At 41.1% G+C, this 21,154-nt stretch overlaps 1 protein-coding gene across 1 annotated transcript in view; it reads left to right on the forward strand.

Annotated features, from left to right (window-relative positions):
- Positions 1–3,288: 3,288 nt before the first annotated feature.
- si:ch211-247n2.1 (calcium-activated potassium channel subunit beta-2) overlaps positions 3,289–21,154 on the forward strand; it is a 53,286-nt gene continuing 35,420 nt past the window's right edge. The window contains exon 1 of the mRNA XM_060941570.1: positions 3,289–3,357. Coding sequence (XP_060797553.1) covers positions 3,314–3,357 — 44 coding nt within the window. The 5' untranslated portion in view covers positions 3,289–3,313. The remainder of the gene's footprint in view (positions 3,358–21,154) is intronic.

Genomic DNA, 21,154 nt, shown 5'->3' on the forward strand with positions numbered 1-21,154 from the left:
AGATGGAAACAAATATTCCTCCCACGAAGCAATGTTTTTTTTATTTGAATGATTAAATGTACCTTGTATAGAGCAAATTCTGCATGCACAGGAATAAACCGTGTGTCAATTTATATAATTTTGCGATTTATTTCAGCAAAATATTCAGCAATCCCTCAATCTCTGATTGAGATACCAATGGGTACATTTCCATTTACAATTCCAAGTAAATTCTTTCAAGAACCATGTATCACTCAAACAAAAGAACACCCTGAATCAAAATAGAAGGCCAAACCCAAGGGAACATTGCTCAAGAACAGGAGAGAGAGAGAGAGAGAGAGAGAGAGAGAGAGAGAGAGAGTGTGTGTGTGTGCAAGATAGAGAGGTAAACAAGGTCCATGGCTGTGTTTCTATGGAAACAGAGACACCAAATGGCAGCCTGCATAAATACAGTCTGCATAGTGAATAAGGAGGGGGTGAGGGGACAAACAAGGAATTTCAAAAAGTGAATGAATGAATGAATGACACCACTCTGGACTAATCTCTGTCCATAAATATTGAACGTATTTGAATATTTATGATATCCATTCTACAGGAAATGTGAAATAATGTTCTATAGATTTTTTTAATGATGGTGTTGACCATGTGAGATCAGAATCAGAATGACTTTATTAATCCCCAGAGGGAAATTCAAATTTGCTCGCAAGCTCCTGAATCAGAGAAGATGTAAACATGTCTAAAAATAGAAGAGAAAATCGTCTGGAAAAAAAAGAATAAATAAAATTAAATAAATTTAAATAAGTCCAATCACTTAAGTAAAAACAAAATGAAGTGATTTTATATACAATGATTCCTATACACATATATTGCACCTGAGTTAAGGATACAGTATACATGGTAAGACAGTGTACCACAGTTATACAGATGTTTTTTTTTTTAAACAAAAGGATTTACTGTAGCTTGGAAGAAATTATATATGTTCATACCAATTATATTAAAATAACATCTTAAAAAACTGATTAGACTAGCTAACAAGACCACTTCATGTAAGCATGCTGTCTTATGCTGCAGGTAATGTTGTTTACACTAAAATGGAAAGTATTGAATATCTCAATACTTACACCTAGTGGCAGGAAGTGGCCATGACTCTAAACATTAAAGACCCAAGCTTACTACGTGGCCCATAGCAGGAGTATTAATATTACTCATTGCTAAGTCAAGCTGACAAGCGCACCAAGCAACTGAAACCTAGGGCAATGTTTACATATCTGTAATATAGCCATAGCATTTGTAACTTTATAGAATTTACTTCATTCTCATCTCATCTCATTATCTCTAGCCGCTTTATCCTGGTCTACAGGGTCGCAGGCAAGCTGGAGCCTATCCCAGCTGACTACGGGCGAAAGGCGGGGTACACCCTGGACAAGTCGCCAGGTCATCACAGGGCTGACACATAGACACAGACAACCATTCACACTCACATTCACACCTACGGTCAATTTAGAGTCACCAGTTAACCTAACCTGCATGTCTTTGGACTGTGGGGGAAACCGGAGCACCCGGAGGAAACCCACGCGGACACGGGGAGAACATGCAAACTCCACACAGAAAGGCCCTCACCGGCCACGGGGCTCGAACCTGGACCTTCTTGCTGTGAGGTGACAGCGCTAACCACTACACCACCGTGCCGCCCCTAGTTATGTAATATTGGATAATTTTCCTCAATAAATAAATGACCAAATATAATATTTTTGTCTCGTATGTTTAACTGAGTTCTCTTTATCTACTTTTAGGACTTGTGAGAAAATCTGACAATGTTTTAGGTCATATTTATGCAGAAATATATAAAATTCTAAAGGGTTCACAAACTTTCAAGCACCACTGTACAGTTTAGTGGATATGTAATTATGTAATGTTATAACTGTGTAATAGCTCGTGCATGGCGTTTATCTCTTATTAGATGCACAATTTCATACTATCAGCCTTTTTTCCCCTCCTTCCCCCCTTCCCCATATCTTATTCTTTTTATATTTGTATATGTAAATAATTTATTTTAATTTATCTAGAAGTTTTCTCTATTTCTTTTCTCTGTTTATCTGTAATGATGCTGCTGGAATCTTAATTTCCCTGAGGGAACCCTCCCAAAGGGATCAATAAAGTTTTGTCTAATCTAATCTAATCTAATCTAATCTAATCTAATCTAATCTAATCTAATCTAATCTAATCTAATCTAATCTAATCTAATCTCATCTGTGCTGGATTCACAACATTTGAATAATCTCATTGTGCTATGTGTCATCCATCCATCCATTATCCGTACCCACTTATCCTGTTCAGGATCATGGGCAAGCTGGAGCCTATCCCAGCTGACTATGGGCGAGAGGCGGCATACACCCTGGACAAGTCGCCAGATCATCACAGGGCTGAGACAATTGAAATATTAATATTCACTATTAATTTAAATATTAATTGAAATATTTTTTTTTCAGAGAAAAACAAATCCCTTATCAAGAAATAATTATTTTCAACAAGAATGCATGTGCAACAATTATTGGCACCCCTGCATTTAATACTTTTGTACAACCTGCCTTTGCCAGTAAAACAGCACTGAGTCTCACCAATAACATTTTATAAGGTTAGACACAGTTAGTCATGAATTAAAGCTTGAAAGTTCCTACACACTCCATTCAACTCAGAAATGTACAATTTAAATAGGAAACATGCTTCAGCTACATTGTGCTCACTATAATTTCCAGGGGTGCCAATAATAGTGGCATACATGTTTTTGTTGAAAATACTTATTTATTGATAAGGAATTTGTTTTCCTTTGGATAAATGTATTTCAACTAAAGGTTGGATTTTTCTCATTTTTTCAGTGTGAGATGAAATGACTTCACCAAAAGGTGGATTTTTCCCCCCCAATCCTTTTTAGTAATCTTTACAAGGGGTGCCAATAATTGTAGAGGGGGCTGTACATGTTGTGTAACATTACTACTTTTCTGCCAACGTTGATTTTCCAAACTTTACTGGAACTAATCACACTAATGTTGCATGGAAAATGACAATTTTAGAGACAATATTTCTTTCATTCGGGTTTTTATTTAATTTTAGTATGTCATTTCTTTCAACTTTTTTTCTTCCTAGGCTTTTTTTTTTAATAAAGTTTAATTTGTTCGGTGAGATGTTTGTGTGAAAAGTTGGTTGTTTTCACTCATAGCTCAGACTATGAACTTCCTGTGCCAGTAGAACATAAACACTGGCAGTTCCTTCCACTCTTTCCTCCTTTGGACAAGGACAAAAAAGCAGCAAGGGCCAAAAGCACAAACAGGGCACAATGCTCCATGAGAGATATGTGAAAAGATCTGTGAGAAAAGACAGGTAAGGTGTTTTTTTCTTCTATCTCTTTGTCTAACCTTTGTCCTTTTGAACTCTTGTCTTTTTTTGCATTCATTTCATTTCAGCTGATCTTTATCAGGTTGTTCCTGTGTGAAATTCTGCTCAGCTCAGAACTACACTGAAGCTTTTTTTTCTGATGTTTACTTTAATCATGTTCGTAATGTGCTGTGTGATCATTTATATGTACATAGTAATGACTGTACACTTCGAAAATATAACCGAGTCCTACAATGAACTGAATAGATTCATTTACATTGGAGATTTTAGGATTTGTTTTAAAAAAAAAACCTTAACACAAACATACTGTATGCACACTCACAAAGACACACGATGGGAGACATACCAACAGTAGATGAGGGATGGAATAAAAAGTCAGTTAAATTCCAAACTTAGAGTCAAGGAAGGCAAATAACAGTCATTAATCACTTTCAAAGGTAACAGCATCATAAAAGAGATGCCTGGATAGACACAAATGAGAAAAAAAAATAGGGCTGTGTGTAAGTGTTCTCCAGACAGCAGAATCCTCAAATACGTCTACGAGGAACACTGACTGGACTTGTCAGAAGACTACATTTTCAGCACAATCAAAGCTGAGTACTTAATTCCACAATTAAAGAAGTGAAAATCTAGTCAATTGTCATTTGATATCTTGTCCTCTAGATGGCAGGTACATCCCAGAAAAACAAAGTACTGCTTGACTACTAGAGTTTGTTAGAAGAAATATCTCATCTCATCTCATTATCTCTAGCCGCTTTATCCTTCTACAGGGTCGCAGGCAAGCTGGAGCCTATCCCAGCTGACTACGGGCGAAAGGCGGGGTACACCCTGGACAAGTCGCCAGGTCATCACAGGGCTGACACATAGACACAGACAACCATTCACACTCACATTCACACCTACGGTCAATTTAGAGTCACCAGTTAACCTAACCTGCATGTCTTTGGACTGTGGGGGAAACCGGAGCACCCGGAGGAAACCCACGCGGACACGGGGAGAACATGCAAACTCCGCACAGAAAGGCCCTCGCCGGCCCCGGGGCTCGAACCCGGACCTTCTTGCTGTGAGGCGACAGCGCTAACCACTACACCACCGTGCCGCCCTTAGAAGAAATATAATTCCTCTAAAAAATTAGTCATAGTTATGTCAGATGAGGATTGCTTGCACTGGTATAATCATGTAAAAAGTAACAAAGTGTCTATAATCTGTACTGTTACACTCCATCCAGATGTTTTTAATGGATGTTTTTTCCTGTGCTTGTCTCCATAACATAGCTGAAGTGCATTGGTCAGGCCTGAATATTAGGGTGGCTCTGGATAATTGATTCCTGCCTTTGTTTAAATGTGTAAGTTAATGAGGGGGGGGGGGGGGGGGGGAATCAGTTTTTAAGCTGTTAAAGACTCAAAGCTTGTTTTAAAGCTTGTTTTAAAGACCATTTTTTTCTGCACTGAATAATCACTTGCTTTGGTCAGACAGCAAAAAAAAAAAAGGTATAAAAATGCTAACACATTTATCCACAGCGGCACGGTGGTGTAGTGGTTAGCGCTGTCGCCTCACAGCAAGAAAGTCCTGGGTTCGAGCCCCGGGGCCGGCGAGGGCCTTTCTGTGTGGAGTTTGCATGTTCTCCCCGTGTCCACGTGGGTTTCCTCCGGGTGCTCCGGTTTCCCCCACAGTCCAAAGACATGCAGGTTAGGTTAACTGGTGACTCTAAATTGACCGTAGGTGTGAATGTGAGTGTGAATGGTTGTCTATGTGTCAGCCCTGTGATGACCTGGCGACTTGTCCAGGGTGTACCCCGCCTTTCGCCCGTAGTCAGCTGGGATAGGCTCCAGCTTGCCTGCGACCCTGTAGAAGGATAAAGCGGCTAGAGATAATGAGATGAGATGAGACATTTATCCACATCAAGAAATCAAGATTCTGTAAGTATACAAATCGCAAACAGCTCCAACTCTATAGATCTCATACCCTTGGTAAACCAGTGCTGAACAGTTTGTATAAATTTGCAATTTGGAACATGTCTAGCTTGAGTTTTATGACTCATTATACCATGGTGTTATTCAATTCAATTTCATTTATATAACGATTTTAAGAGTGGACATAGTCACAAAGCTGCTTTACAGATAAACATAAATTTTAAATTTATAAATTGATCCCTAATGAACAAGCCAGAGGTGACTGTGGCAAAGAAAAATTCCCTGAAACGACATGAGGAGAAACCTTAAGAGGAACCAGACTCAAAAGGGAACCCGTGCTCATCTGAGTAACACCGGATAGTGTGATTATAAATAATTTCTCTTTCTATAACTATATACGATATAGTCAAAAAGTGCAATTGTGTAAACAGAAACTTAGGAGCAAGTTATGAGTATGTGCATCAGTGCCATTTCTGAATTCATTATAGTTATAACTTAAAGTCTGATTAATCATCATTCACAGTCAAGGCTGGCAAAAGGATGTGAACCCTTGAATTTAATCACTTTTTGTAGCAATAGCCTCCACCATTGTACCCTTGTACTATTGCACCCCAGTAACATACGTACCTCAAACTTGACTACATTTCTGGAACTACAATTCTGGACTACATTACCTCAGACTTGACTACATTTCTGGATCACTGTGAATATTCTGGGAACTGTATGCCCACTGTCTGTCTATATGTTGTGTTAATTTGCTTATCTGTTGATGTCTGTGTGCACTTTTATGTTTAGTTGTGTGTCAAATTTTTAATACCGCACATTTGGAGTTTGGGGAAACGCAATTTCAATCCTCTGTGTAATTCTGTTACATGGTCTGATCATGGGCGCCGCCAGGGGGGGAAAGGTTAGAACAATTCTAGGGGCCCAGCACTGCCATGGGGCCCTTTAAGGGGCTGATAATATGCTTTTAATGATTTTAATAAGACTTTTGAAATAACAACAATGCAATATTCCATCTGGTAAAAATGAGCTAATTGAACAAGGTTGTCTATTTCTTGAGTTCTTCAACATATTGTCATTTAACCCTCCCCCTTTTGCGAAATGGTACGGTCCAGTTCTGGTAGAAGCGCGATGCGTTAAATCTGTGTGCTGATCAGTGCAACGCTACTTACTGCTGTGTCGCAGTGCAGCAGCCAGCCAGCCAGCAGTGGAGTGCGTACAGTCTATGATCGCTAAATATGAAGAGTGGCTGTCAAAAACGTAAAGAAAGGCAGCTGAAAGCTGAGAGGGACCGGAGAGGCAGGCAACTGGTCACTCAGTTTTTCCCAAAGAAAGGTAGCTATCGCTCACATGTGTGTTCAAAATATTAGCGAATGGTAAATGAACAGTATGAACGTGGTTGGATTAGCCTATCAAGAGAACACTTTTACAGTTTGTACAGTGACATTTTTTCCATTTTAATAAATGAACTGACTTGTGTGATAAACAAGATGAAATATTACGTTATGCTGGTGCTAATAACTAGTGCTAATAACCAGTTTCATAACTAATGGTGTGCCCTAAATATGCACAGATTCAGCCTCAGGGGGACCTCCGCCCTACCAAACCACTGAACCCCCCTTTGGAGAAGGAGGTAAGCAGCAATACAACCCATAAATGCTTTAGGATTGCTGCTTTTGTTGAAAGTTGGGGGGCCCAAAACTCTAATCTTTCATGGGGCCCAAAATTTCTGGTGGCGCACCTGGGCCTGATTGACAATAAAGTTCACTTTGACTTTGACTTTGACCAAACATCTCCTCGTCAGACTTGTACAATGATTAGATATGCACAATGGTGAAGAGGCATTTTAGACCACTTCTTCTGTGGTTGAGTAAAACAAAAACAAACTTAAAACTATTCAGCTCCTTGAACTTTTCCACATTTTGTAGTGTCACCTGGAACTGAAAAGTATGTGGACATTGGACCAATCACGCCCATATGTGCTTGTTGAACATCCCATTCCAGGTTTAGTCCCCTTTTTACTATTACAACAGCCTCCACACTCCTGGAAAGGCTTTCTACCAGAGTTTGAAGAGTGTCTATTGGAATTTGTGACAATTGAGCCAAAGAGCATTAGTAAGGCTGTGAATTGATGATGGGCAGGCCTGGGCCACAGTCAGTGTTCCAGTTCATCCCAAAAGTATTCAGTAGGGTTCATTTCAGGGTTTGGGCTACTCAAGCTCTTCCACACCAAACTTGGAAAACCATGTCTTCATGGAGCTCTCTTTGCACACAAGGTCCTTGTCATGCTGGAAGAGGTTTGGGATTCTTATGTGCTTTTTACATGGGCAATGGGAACAAGTTGCGCCCACTTTCCTTCATGCTTACATGCTCACTCTCTATCGGTGGCAAGCTGGAGGTTAGACATGTAAACAAAAAAGTGCACATATGCAAATCAGTGATCAGAAGCTTGTTTTTAACTTGCTTTATTGTTCTCTCACTGCTTGTTTCTGTTTAAATGCTTAGTGATTCAGCAGTAAATCCAACTGTCACTTCTGGATACTGACTCACTCCCAGTGATGTGTCATTCAGGGAATGAATTGACTCTTTGAATCTGCTCTTTTAGATGAATTTTAAATCGAAAAAACAAACAATGATCTGCATCTCCCCACAATTGGATGAGGGTAAGAACTTCTTCTTTAGTCTAGTTATCACTGTGATTGGCTTGGGAATCACTTGACTTCATTGTTTAAAGGTGGAGAAGTTTGACACGGAAAAGCACTCGAGAAGAACTGACCATTGAATTTGTTGTGGTTTTGTCCGGATGATAAATGACCTGGAGGAACACTACCGCGCGCACGTAAGCTCTCCTACTTGCCACCGATTGTGTTGAGGCAGTAAGCAGGAACAAGTTGCATCCCCTTGTAAAGTGGAGCAAGTTGCGCCCACCGGTGTCAAACTGTTCTGGAACAAATTGGGATTAGACGGGCAGTTGCACCAATGCAACTTGTTCCGGAAACAACTTGTTCCAGGCCAAGTTCCTGTATAAAACAGCTTTAGTTACATTGAAGGGAAATTGTAATGTGAAGCAAGCAAAGACATCCTATACAACTGTGTGTTTCAAAATTTGTGGCAACAGTTTGGGTGTGATGGTAAGGTATCCACAAACCTTTGGCCATATCATAGATTCAGATCATGAATCTACACAAAATAGCCCATAATATTAAATCTGGAGAAAAATCTATGTAGTTTGCAAAATTATTTCCAAATTTAAAAAAATTCTGTGATTACAAAAGTATTCAGCTTCATTACATCAGTATTCAGCTTCGAGGCGGCATGGTGGTGTAGTGGTTAGCACTGCCGCCTCACAGCAAGAAGGTTCTGGGTTCGAGCCCAGTGGCTGATGGGGGCCTTTCTGTGTGGAGTTTGCATGTTCTCCCCATGTCTGTGTGGGTTTCCTCCGGGTGCTCCGGTTTCCCCCACAGTCCAAAGACATGCAGGTTAGGTTAACATGGGGTGGCCTTGGGCTGAAGTGCCCTTGAGCAAGGGACCTAACCCCAACTGCTCACTGGGTGCTGTAGCATAGGTGCCCACTGCTCTGGGTATGTGTGTGTGCTCACTGCTCACTTGTGTGTGTGTGTGTGTGTGTGTGTGTGTATGTGCATGTGTGTGTGTTCACTACTTCAGATGGGTTAAATGCAGAGGATGAATTTCACTCTGCTTGAGTGTGCATGTGACAAATAAAGGCTTCTTCTTCTGGTGTGAAACCCATAAATTAATTTTGGTGTCACGTCATCACAGTATTAATACAGCTGTTCCTGAAAGGCCCAGAGTTTGTTAGAGAATATAAATTAACAAATAGTATCATTGAGACAAAAGTGCTATTAAAACAAAACAAAAAAATTTAACATTTCATATCGCACCATGAGGGTGGCACGGTGGTGTAGTGGTTAGCGCTGTCGCCTCACAGCAAGAAGGTCCGGGTTCGAACCCCGTGGCCGGCGAGGGCCTTTCTGTGCTGAGTTTGCATGTTGTCCGCGTGGGTTTCCTCCGGGTGCTCCGGTTTCCCCCACAGTCCAAAGACATGCAGGTTAGGTTAACTGGTGACTCTAAATTGACCGTAGGTGTGAATGTGAGTGTGAATGGTTGTCTGTGTCTATGTGTCAGCCCTGCGATGACCTGGTGACTTGTCCAGGGTGTACCCCGCCTTTCACCCGTAGTCAGCTGGGATAGGCTCCAGCTTGCCTGCGACCCTGTAGAACAGGATAAAGCGGCTAGAGATAATGAGATGAGACGAGATATCGCACCATGATTAAAAAATGGAAAGAACATGGCACAACCATGATTCAGTCAGTGACCGGTTAAAAAGGTTATTAGCCAAGGAAGCAACCAAATTATTTTGCATCTAAAAAGACTACCTTATAGTTAGTAAGCCTAATCATAGTGTGCTATGTAGACATGCAGACAAGGTCTAGCACACAGTAACACTATAGTAATGTCATCATCAAATCAAATAAAAATTGAAAAAAAAACCCCAACCCCCCCCCAAAAAAAAAAAAAAAAAAACAACCAACCATGCTGTATTCACACATTTAACCCACTAGTACGAAGGTTTTTTGTCCCCATAAACACATGCATACACTCACATACAGTGACTAGCTAATTTTAAGTCTGGGAGTGAGTCTATTGTGCTTGTCACTCCTATTGCACTACATGCTATGTGAACTGTTTTGAGCATGTAGGCTTATACCCATCATTAGCACAACAAAGTGACTCTCGGCTAAACTGCTGCTGACACCAGGAGGTAGGACAAGTTCCTTGGCATGGAAGTACTGAAACAGCAAATTAATAACCAAAACAAATTGTGTCCTGAAATGTTCCTTTTCTGTCACAAGTAATTTGCCCTATTAGATTACTCAAAAGCTTGAGGTGGAGCTTGTGGTTTTATAAAAACATGGTCGTGATGTTGATAGTTCATTTGTTAATTGATGCAAAGCTCTTGAGTTATTGTGGCATAAGTTCACAAAGAATGGGAAGATTATTTCTGAAATGCTGTAGCGTGATGGCACAGACTGGTGGGTTTGGGTTTTTTTTGAGGATTACATGAAATAAAGCACATTGCACATTGTTACAATCATGGGTTGCAAAGCTTTAGTGAAGTAAAAATATCTCATCTCATCATCTGTAGCCGCTTTATCCTGTTCTACAGGGTCGCAGGCAAGCTGGAGCCTATCCCAGCTGACTACGGGCGAAAGGCGGGGTACACCCTGGACAAGTCGCCAGGTCATCACAGGGCTGACACATACAGTAGACACAGACAACCATTCACACCTACGGTCAATTTAGAGTCACCAGTTAACCTAAGCTGCATGTCTTTGGACTGTGGGGGAAACCGGAGCACCCGGAGGAAACCCACGCGGACACGGGGAGAACATGCAAACTCCGCACAGAAAGGCCCTCGCCGGCCACAGGGCTCGAACCCGGACCTTCTTGCTGTGAGGCGACAGCGCTAACCACTACACCACCGTGCCGCCCCAAGTAAAAATATGTTTTACATTCATCAGGTTTTATTATCAAGTTTTATAATTTATAGGGTTTCTTGTTTGCTTTTCTTAAACTGAAGCTTGTAATTATTTTTGCAGTTAGGCACTGACTGGTGCTGGATTGTTGTGGGTGTTTGAATAAACGTTGTCAGGAAAAAAAAATTCTCGCCCTGAGACAAAGTCTTTACACACCATTAAATTGTACTTTAAGTCTCTGTTTACCAAACTTCACATCATTTTTACTGATAACTCTATATCCTCATTGAGTTTATGTAACATTCAGTATAACTGTGCTTGACTGATGCACTCATTTAATGATAGTTTAGTTCTGGTGATTTAAAGAGAATTTAGATTAAAATTTAGAGAACATTATACTAATGACAAATGGCTTTATTGACCAGGAAGACATCCCTGCTAGTCTGTATGTATTTCTGAGTACACATCTATTCACATGTATATCTCCAGCGCTTTCTTATTTTGCCCATCTACCCTGAGCTTTAGTCCTATTCCAGCTATGGTGTCTGACCTTCAGGTTGATCAGCAGGAGCCCACCCTCCCAGCACTTCTGCTTGATGCTAATTTTAGCACTATTACACTGTGAATCATGGCAGTACGAAGCACAGTGACATCCCGTTACCAAATAAAACAGCAGGCAGACTGTTGAGTTCGAAATGATGAGTACATTAAAGGTCCCATGGCATGAAATTTTCACTTTCTGAGGTTTTTTAACGTTAAAATGAGTTCCTCTGACCTTCTTAAGTCACCCCAGTGGCTAGAAATTTCATAATGTGTAAACCAAACTATGCCCAACATTTGAGAATGGCGTGTCAAAATGGAGCGTTGATAAACTCTTCCCTTGCCTACGTCAGCAAGGGAGATGATCCCCACGCCCCCCCTCTGGATTCCCACCCACTGTATGGATTGCCCGCCCAGCTCAAAAGTTGCCACCAAACATGGAAATTGTGCTGTACATGGATGTGACAACACAGAAAAGAGTCTGTTTTTACTGCCGACGGGAGAGCCCCTGAAGACGCAGTGGCTTAATTTTATTTACTCCAATAATACGCCGTCGAGTCTACCTAAGACGGTGTATGTTTGTCGGAAGCATTTTCCTGATGAATGTTTCCACAACTTGGGACAGTACAGGGCAGGTTTTGCACATCAACTGTCACTGAAGCCTGGGTCCGTACCAAGCATCCCTGCCGCATCAGCAACAAACACCGAACAAGTAAGTGTATAACTGTTAAGTCGTTTTGCCGTGTTTTAAAATCGGTGCCATGTTAGCCTTGCAATGGCTACATTAGCTGTGCAGCTAACCGCTTCCTGCAGTTAGCCAGGTACTCTGCGCTACAAAACCAAAAAGCATGCAGCATGCTCTGTTATAATAGCCAATCAAAATAGTTTTTACAAAGACACCCACATTCTTTTTTTTAAGTCACTCGTTCATTTTATTTGTTTGTTTGTTCAGTAAAAACCCAAACATTTGTTGAGTTTATTTTATTTCCTCGCGTCGCACCTTAATGACGTCAGCGCGCGGTATTTTTCCCTTCGCGGTTTGTTCCTTCTCTCTCGCCATAGTAAGACACCCACATCCGCTTGTTCTGACCCACTGGAGGTAGCGTCACAGTGCTGTTAGCCAATCAGAGGTAACACGTTTACATGTCATGAATATTAATGATAAGACCCGCCCCCACCCTGTACCCTTCCCCGCCTCCTGCTTCTCATTAGCAAAATGACGCACTGGGAAAAGCGCTGAAATGGGGCTTTCTCCCAGGAGGCTACATCTACGTGCCGAGGGTTCATTTCGAGAAAGGCTGCGGATATAACATCCGGAAACCTCCACGAGCCCGTTTAAAGCATCAACAAACCACCATGCCATGGGACCTTTAAGGAATCTATAAGTGTGTTAGATAACATATACTATTTCAGATCCTTGTTAAGACTATTGGATTGTGTAGGACTCTTTTGGTAATTGTAAGAATGGCAGCTATTTATCCTGGATCTCCACTTTATCCATGGCTATAATATAATTAGATCTTGTTGGGTATGGGCTCAACTATATAGAGCAGTTCCATTATACTAAATGATCTGTGTTTCTCGTTCCATGCCTGTGCTATAATAAGACTGATCTGTCCCAAAAGTTTACAAAAGTTTGCGCCTTTGTCTAGTGACACAATAGAAAGCAGATTTGTGCAAGACATAAGGTTTCATACAGCATTTTGGCTACAGTTACATTACAAGCTTGACGTAGGACAAATCCATTTTCTAAATGGGACAAATCTGACATTTTTCAAAGTGGCTGAATTCTGAAAAACAGCCAGAAATATAAAGTTCTCATCAAAATCCAGCTTTTCCTGCCAATAATATATTTTCTACTTTAAGAATGCATACAAATGTTTTTATTTAGGTTACTTTCTAACTTGCTAGCTGCCTCAGCATTTTGCCTGCAGGGATTGCAGTGGAAATGTTAACTACAGTATAGGAAATGTGGAGACACCAAACTCAAGCAAAACACATTTACCTTTATTCAGATTCTTAAGAACCAAGTAGCATCTTGACCAGGTCAACGTAACCACTGCCTTAAAGTCACTTACAGAAAATATTTATACACTGAAAAAAGGATGGCATATGCTGAGAAACATTTTTCCATAGACGATGGAAGCTGTCATCTGGCTCTTATCTCAAGTGTGTTAAAGACTAAGAATGCGTTAATACATGGGGAAAACAGGAAGTGGTCTCCTTCTCCGTCATAAAACAAAGTGTCAAAGAATGTGAAGTCTTAGGCTGTAACTCATCATGTGGTCAGTGAAGCATAAAAAGCATTGTTCCTTGTACAAAGTTAGATGTAAACACACAAGTTCACCTCGAGTACTAACTCATACAGTATACACAAAAAATATAATAAGAATAAAGTATATACCGATTTTAACTTGACTTACTTTCATTGTTGATGATACTGATTAATGATTACTAACTACAGTGGCATGCAAAAGTTTGGGCACCCTTACTGAAAATGTCTGTTACTGTGAATAGTTAAGTGAGCAGAAGATGAACTGATCACCAAAAGGCATAAAGGTAAAGACGAGACATTTCTTTTCAGCGTTTTCTGCAAGATTTGTGTATTATTTTTGTTTTGTGCAATTGGAGAGTGAAAAAAGAAAAGGAACACCTTGCAAAAGTTTGGGCACTTCAATACATTTGAGTTCTCAGGTAACTTTTACCAAGGTTCCAGACTTTAATTAGCTTATTGAGCTGTGGCTTGTTCAAATTCTTCGTTAGGAAAGGTCAGATGATGCAGATTTCAAAGCTGTATAAATTCTCTGACTCCTCAAACTTGTCCCTAAAATCAACAGCCATGGGCTCCTCTAAGCAACTCCCTCACATTCGGAATAATAAAATAATTGATGCTCACAAAGCAGGAGAAGGCTACAAGAACATAGCAAAGTGTTTTCAGGTAGCCGTTTCCTCAGATTGTAATGTTATTAAGAAATGGCAGTTAACAGAAACAGTGGCGATCAAGGTGAGGTCTGGAAGATGAAGAAAACTTTCTGAAAGAACTGCTCGTTGGATTGCTAGAAAGGCAAATAAAAACCCTTGTTTGACTGCAAAAGACCTTCAGAAAGATTTAGCAGACCCTGGAGTGGTGGTGCACTGTTCTACTATGCAGCGACACCTGAACAAATATGACCTTCATGGGAGAGTCATCAGAAGAAAACCTTTCCTGTGTCCTAGCCACAAAATTGAGCATCTGAAGTTTGCAAATTAACATCTAAATAAGCCTGATGCATTTTGGAAACAAGCCCTGTAGACTGATGAAATCAAAATAGAACTTTTTGGCCACAATGTGCAAAGGTATGTTTGGAGAAAAAAGGGTGCCAAATTCCAGGAAAAGAACACCTCTCCAACTCTGAAGCATGGGTGTGGATCGATCATGCTTTGGGGTTGTGTTGCAGCCAGTGGCACAGGGCACATTTCACTGGTCGAGGGAAGCATGGATTCAAATAAATACCAGCAAATTCTGGAAGCAAACATCACACCATCTGTAAAAAAGTTAAAGTTAAAAAGAGGATGGGTCCTACAATAAGACGATGATCCAAAACACACCTCAAAATCTACAATGGAATACCTCAAGAGGCACAAGCTGAAGGTTTTGCCCTGGCCCTCACAGTCCCCTGACCTAAACATCATTGAAAATCCATGGATAGATCTCAAAAGCCTTAAAGTCACTTACAGAAAATATTTATACACTGGAAAAAGGATGACATATGCTGAGAAACATTTTTTCATAGACGATGGAAGCTGTCATCTGGCTCTTATCTCAAGTGTGTTAAAGACTAAGAATGCGTTAATACATAGGGAAAACAGGAAGTGGTCTCCTTCTCCGTCATAATACAAAGTGTCAAAGAATGTGAAGTCTTAGGCTGTAACTCATCATGTGGTCAATGAAGCATAAAAAGCATTTTCCATCTGTAAAAAGTTGAAGTTAAAAAGAGGATGGGTCCTATAATAAGACGATGATCCAAAACACACCTCAAAATCTACAGTGGAATACCTCAAGAGGCACAAGCTGAAGGTTTTGCCCTGGCCCTCACAGTCCTCTGACCTAAACATCATTGAAAATCTGTGGATAGATCTCAAAAGAGCAGTGCATGCAAGACAGCCCAAAAAACTTGTAGAACTGGAAGCCTTTTGCAAGGACGAATGTGTGAAAATCCCCCAGGTAAGAACTGAAAGATTATTAGCTGGCTACAAAAAGTGTTTACAAGCTGTGATACTTGCCAAAGAGGGTGTTACTAGGTATTAACCATGCAGGGTGCCCTAACTTTTGCTTCGGGCCCTTTTCCTTTTTTGTCATTTTGAAAATGTCTCATCTCATCTCATTATCTCTAGCTGCTTTATCCTGTTCTACAGGATCGCAGGCAAGCTGGAGCCTATCCCAGCTGACTACGGGCGAAAGGCGGGGTACACCCTGGACAAGTCGCCAGGTCATCACAGGGCTGACACATAGACACAGACAACCATTCACACTCACATTCACACCTACGGGCAATTTAGAGTCGCCAGTTAACCTAACCTGCATGTCTTTGGACTGTGGGGGAAACCGGAGCACCCGGAGGAAACCCACGCGGACACGGGGAGAACATGCAAACTCTGCACAGAAAGGCCCTCGCCGGCCACGGGGCTCGAACCCGGACCTTCTTGCTGTGCGGCGACAGCGCTAACCACTACACCACCGTGCCGCCATTTTGAAAATGTAAAAGATGAAAATAAAAAAATTGTTTTTGCTTAAAATATTAAGGGAATGAGTCATCTTTAACTTTATGCCTTTTGGAGATCATTTCATCTTCAACTTGCTTAACTGTTCACAGTAACAGCAATTTTGACCAGGGGTGCCCAAACTTTTGCATACCACTGTATGTGTATGCATAAGTATGAATAAATGTTCAACTAAAAGAAAAAGAAAACACAGCGATCACAAATTTATCACCACAAGATAATGCTGTGACCTGGCCACTTGTCCAGGGTGTACCCCGCCTCTCGCCCATAGTCAGCTGGGATAGGCTCCAGCTTGCCTGCGACCCTGTAGAACAGAATAAAGCGGCTACAGATAATGGATGGATGGATGGATGGATGGAAGATAATGCTGTGTAAGGAGCCAGTCTAAAAAGAAATGCAGCAATAAATGGCGAATAATAGTAATACTAATAATAATTTGCCGAAAAGTCAAATTGAGTTTGTCAATTTGCTTAAAAATGCCCAAAACTTTGCTTGAAAGGTGTACTTTTTTCACAATGTGATGATTGATAACTTACTGCATATGCACATCCACATATCTCCTGGCAAAGAAGTGGCAGCAACAGCTGAAAGCCTCTACTTTCATCCATTATTTACCTTGGATGAGCTTTCAGCTGTCCTTTACAGCACATAATGTCCTGATGTTTTTGTCATTGTTCTATTTTTTTCACCATGTCAAAAATAGATTGTCAGTAGATTGTCACAAATATGCCATTTGTTGTTTTTCATGATTTATTGTATTGGATATTGACAGGCAGAAGTCTACTAACATATATGAGTCACTCATGAACACCAATGTGAGCTGTCAAGGCAGTAAGGCCTAATCTGAGCAAAAAGAAAAAAAAATCTAAACTGGAAAGCATGTAATGCGAATGTAGCTCTTGTTTTCTCCCTTTCACCCTCCCAGTTGTGTGCATTGTGCAAATGGGCATTTGAAGTGGCACCTGAAGACAAACAGGCCTGATTGCACTACATGCAATCTAAATCTCTCTCAGTTGAGGGCATTATGCTTTCCATTCTTGTTCACTTTGGCCTTCTGATATCCTCTGTGTGCTTGAGATGAAAAGAGCACCATTGAAGAACTGAGCATGTACTTACAGAACAAGCAAAGTAGCACTATTTATTCATCAAAATTTCTGTGTGGCAAGGAATTTGTATTACAGTATTTACATCCAAAAAGTCCATGAAAATGTTGAGATTTATCATCTTCATGCATCATACACCAAAGTGATTTAGAAATGTGTAAATATGGGAGTGTCGTGGCTCAGGTGGCTAAGGCGCCATACCATAAATCCGGGGACCCGGGTTCGATTCCAACCCGAGGTCATTTCCCGATCCCTCCCCGTCTCTCTCTCCCACTCATTTCCTGTCCTGTCTCTACACTGTCCTATCCAATAAAGGTGAAAAAAGCCAAAAAAAAATCTAAAAAAGAAATGCGTAAATATAATATGATGTGGTACGAATATGGTGGCTTAGAACTGTGGCATTAATCCAATTCCAGTTTGTATGACACTTAACAATGGATATTGTCACAAAGGAGCTTTATGGAAGTCTTGATGTGGATTTAGATCCCTCATGAGCAAGCCAGTTGTGACAGTGGCAAGGAAAAACCCCTGAAACAGTATTTGTTACATGAGAATTTGGTCTCAGTAACCTCTGATCTAAGACCTGTGGAGAGCATTCCTGTTTCTCTATACCTTTGAGGAATTTGTGAGGTTAATATCATCATAAGGTGCTTACAGGATTTATAGATTTTTTTTTCTTATAAAATTTAAGGGGCAGCACGGTAGTGTAGTGGTTAGCGCTGTCGCCTCACAGCAAGAAGGTCCGGGTTCGAGCCCCATGGCTGGCGAGGGCCTTTCTGTGCGGAGTTTGCATGTTCTCCCCGTGTCCGCGTGGGTTTCCTCCGGGTGCTCCGGTTTCCTCCACAGTCCAAAGACATGCAGGTTAGGTTAACTGGTGACTCTAAATTGACCGTAGGTGTGAATGTGAGTGTGAATGGTTGTCTGTGTCTATGTGTCAGCCCTGTGATGACCTGGCGACTTGTCCAGGGTGTACCCCGCCTTTCGCCCGTAGTCAGCTGGGATAGACTCCAGCTTGCCTGCGACCCTGTAGAACAGGATAAAGCGGCTAGAGATAATGAGATGAGATGAGATAAAATTTAAGGAAGGCCCTATCTTATTAAAGGGGAACTGAAGTCATTTTTAAACTTGCTTTATTTCTTAATTAACATGTTATTCAATTACATTTTCGGTTTTATTAACCTTATATCATGACTCGTATTGGCATATTATATTACACTCATCAGCCTTTTCGGTTTTTAGCCATGTTGAATGTAGTTCGTATGGTCCACGGCAGGCGTCGCTTATCCGCGCGATCTTCACAAGACTTGTGCGAGACTTCAAACGTGAAGTGTCAGCGCCACCATTTTGAAAACTGTTTACACAGCGGTCAGATCGCCATATCATTCCAATTTAGATTAATTTCGAGATTTGCCAGCTTCATCAGTGATGGAGTGTCAGTCCTGCACACTGTGGCGTGTGCACCTGAAGGCCTGCCTCAGGCTGCGCGTGTGCCGAGTGGACTCCAGCACACGCGCCGTGAACAAGACGCACCTGAGCTCAATTAAGGAACTATGTGTTTGCCTATTTAAGGACTGTGCTGATGCATTTGAATCGCAAAGTATTACGATACGCATGTACACATTACCGAGCCTTTCTGCCCGTTGTCTTGATTTCCTGTTTCACGATCCTTGCGCCTGTTTCTCATTCTTGTCCTCGCTTAGCCTTTGATGTACTGTTTGCGCCTCGACCGACCCTTTTGCCTGTATTCTCGTTTTTTATCTAGCCTACTGTTTTGGATTGTTTGCCTGTGTATATATTGTCTCACTGTATATATATTCTGCACTTTATTAAACTGTATACTTCTGCACATACATCTGCCTCCCTCGCATATGTGACATGGAGATTATTCCATACGACTTTGAACCAATGTGGAGTAGAGAAGAGTTGGAAAGACAACAGGATAAGGACGAGTCCGTCACGCTGGTATTTACGTCATTACTGTCGCACAATTAAAACGTGCCAGATCAGGCGGCTGGTGGGGTTTCAAAATAATAAATACATGCATGTATTTTTGTGATAAATACATATTATACTGAGCGCATTTCCCACATAATCCTCAATAAGGTTTCAGACAGCACTACAAAATGGCGTCCCCACTAATATAGTGCCTTGTATAGTGAGTAGGGAGCGATTTCGGACACAGGGAAAACTTCCGGCTTGATTACGTCAGCATTCGAAAGAGGGCACGCACGTCTTTTGACAACGTTGGCAGATGTTGGTCGCTTTGATTTCCGCTGTACGTTTTACTTCCCTCCTACGAAGTCTCGCACAGGTCTCAACGAATCTTGTTTACGGCCATCGCTTTGACATATCGACTGACATAGCATATTTCAAACACTCATAACTTGCTGTAGCAGTGACAAAATAGCTGTCAGAAATGCATTCCTACATTTTATAAAATGAGATAGAATTTTGATAATAAAAAATTTGCCTTCAGTTCCCCGTTAAAGGTGCCCTTCCACCAAAAATGTTTAATACTGGATCTTTTTGAAATACCATAGTTCACTCCGAGTTGCATATGCATGCTGCATCTGAAAATGTGATTCTACTCCCATTCCCTGTATTAGCTTATGAAAGAAAATAGTCGGAAAAACGAGCGGATCCGAAAAAGCCATACGATCTTACGTCACTTCGTAAATTAGTATTCATGGCCTCGCCCACCTTGGTTTGTGACTGGCCATGGGAAAGAAGTTCGGATTTAAGCGCGAGGAGAGATAGCAGAGCCAGTGTTGCCAGATTGGGTGGTTTTGAACATATTTTGGACTGGAAAACATCAGCAGTATCTGGCAACACTGAGCAGAGCCCATCTCGTCAGTAGCTAACGAAGAGGACCTAACAGCAAGTTGAAAATATGTCTGAACAAGCTCATGCCTGTGTTATTTGTGGCAGTAAGACGACAACGTTGCATTTCTTGCCCAAGATAGAAGAGCTGAAGAAGAAATGGTTGGCATTTATCTTTGGAACACCACCAGCGAAGTATAATGCAGCGTTAGTACTGTGTTCTGATCATTTCAACCACAGTGACTTTTCAAACTTCGGTCCCTTCAGTAGTGGTTTTGCTTCGAGGTTGTTTTTAATCCCTGGATCTGTGCCATCAAGACGATCGACCACCAGCTCACAAGCTGTAAGTAAAACATGAACTTTTTGTTCAAAGGTTTTTGTTACAAAATAGGATGTTCATATTCTCCACGTTAGCATGCATGACATGGTCACAAGCTAGGCAGGGATGAGAGTTTTCCGCTTTTTCTGAGTAAAAAACGACCTTTTTATATTATGCCAAATCTGTTGAGAATTTTTTTAAAATTAATTTCAGGGGGGGTTGGGGTATGTTCCTTCATGCTGTTCAAACTTTATTAACTCCAACGATGTTTACACATTATTTGTAAGTCGCCATCTTTAGTCTCGTTTAAATCTCGTTGAATGTGATGTAAAATTCGTGTTATCTACATTGTTATTGGTCAAAACATTGACGTCGAGACCATAATAGCCAATCAAAACAGATTTTACAAAGACACCCACATTCTTTTTTTTTAAAGTCACTCGTTCATTTTATTCGTTTGTTTGTTCAGCAAAAACCCAAACATTTGTTGAATTTTTCTTATTTCCTCACGTCGCACCTCAATGACATCAGCGCGGTATTTTTCCCTTCGCAGTTTGTTCCTTCTCTCTCGCCGTAGTAAGACACCCACATCCGCTTGTTCTGACCCACTGGAGGTAGCGTCACAGTGCTGTTAGCCAATCAGAGGTAATACGTTTACATGTCATGAATATTAATCAGTAAGAGCTGAAATCCTGTCGTTCTCCCGCCACCCACTCCTCCAGCAAACTAGAACAGCCTGAAACAGGAGAACCACAGCATTTTTTTCACCAAAACCGGCTCACAGGGCATTCATTCATACTAGAGACCACCGCACAATTAATGAAA

This window comes from Neoarius graeffei, chromosome 15 (genome assembly GCF_027579695.1).
Source record: "Neoarius graeffei isolate fNeoGra1 chromosome 15, fNeoGra1.pri, whole genome shotgun sequence".
Lineage (NCBI taxonomy): Eukaryota > Metazoa > Chordata > Actinopteri > Siluriformes > Ariidae > Neoarius > Neoarius graeffei.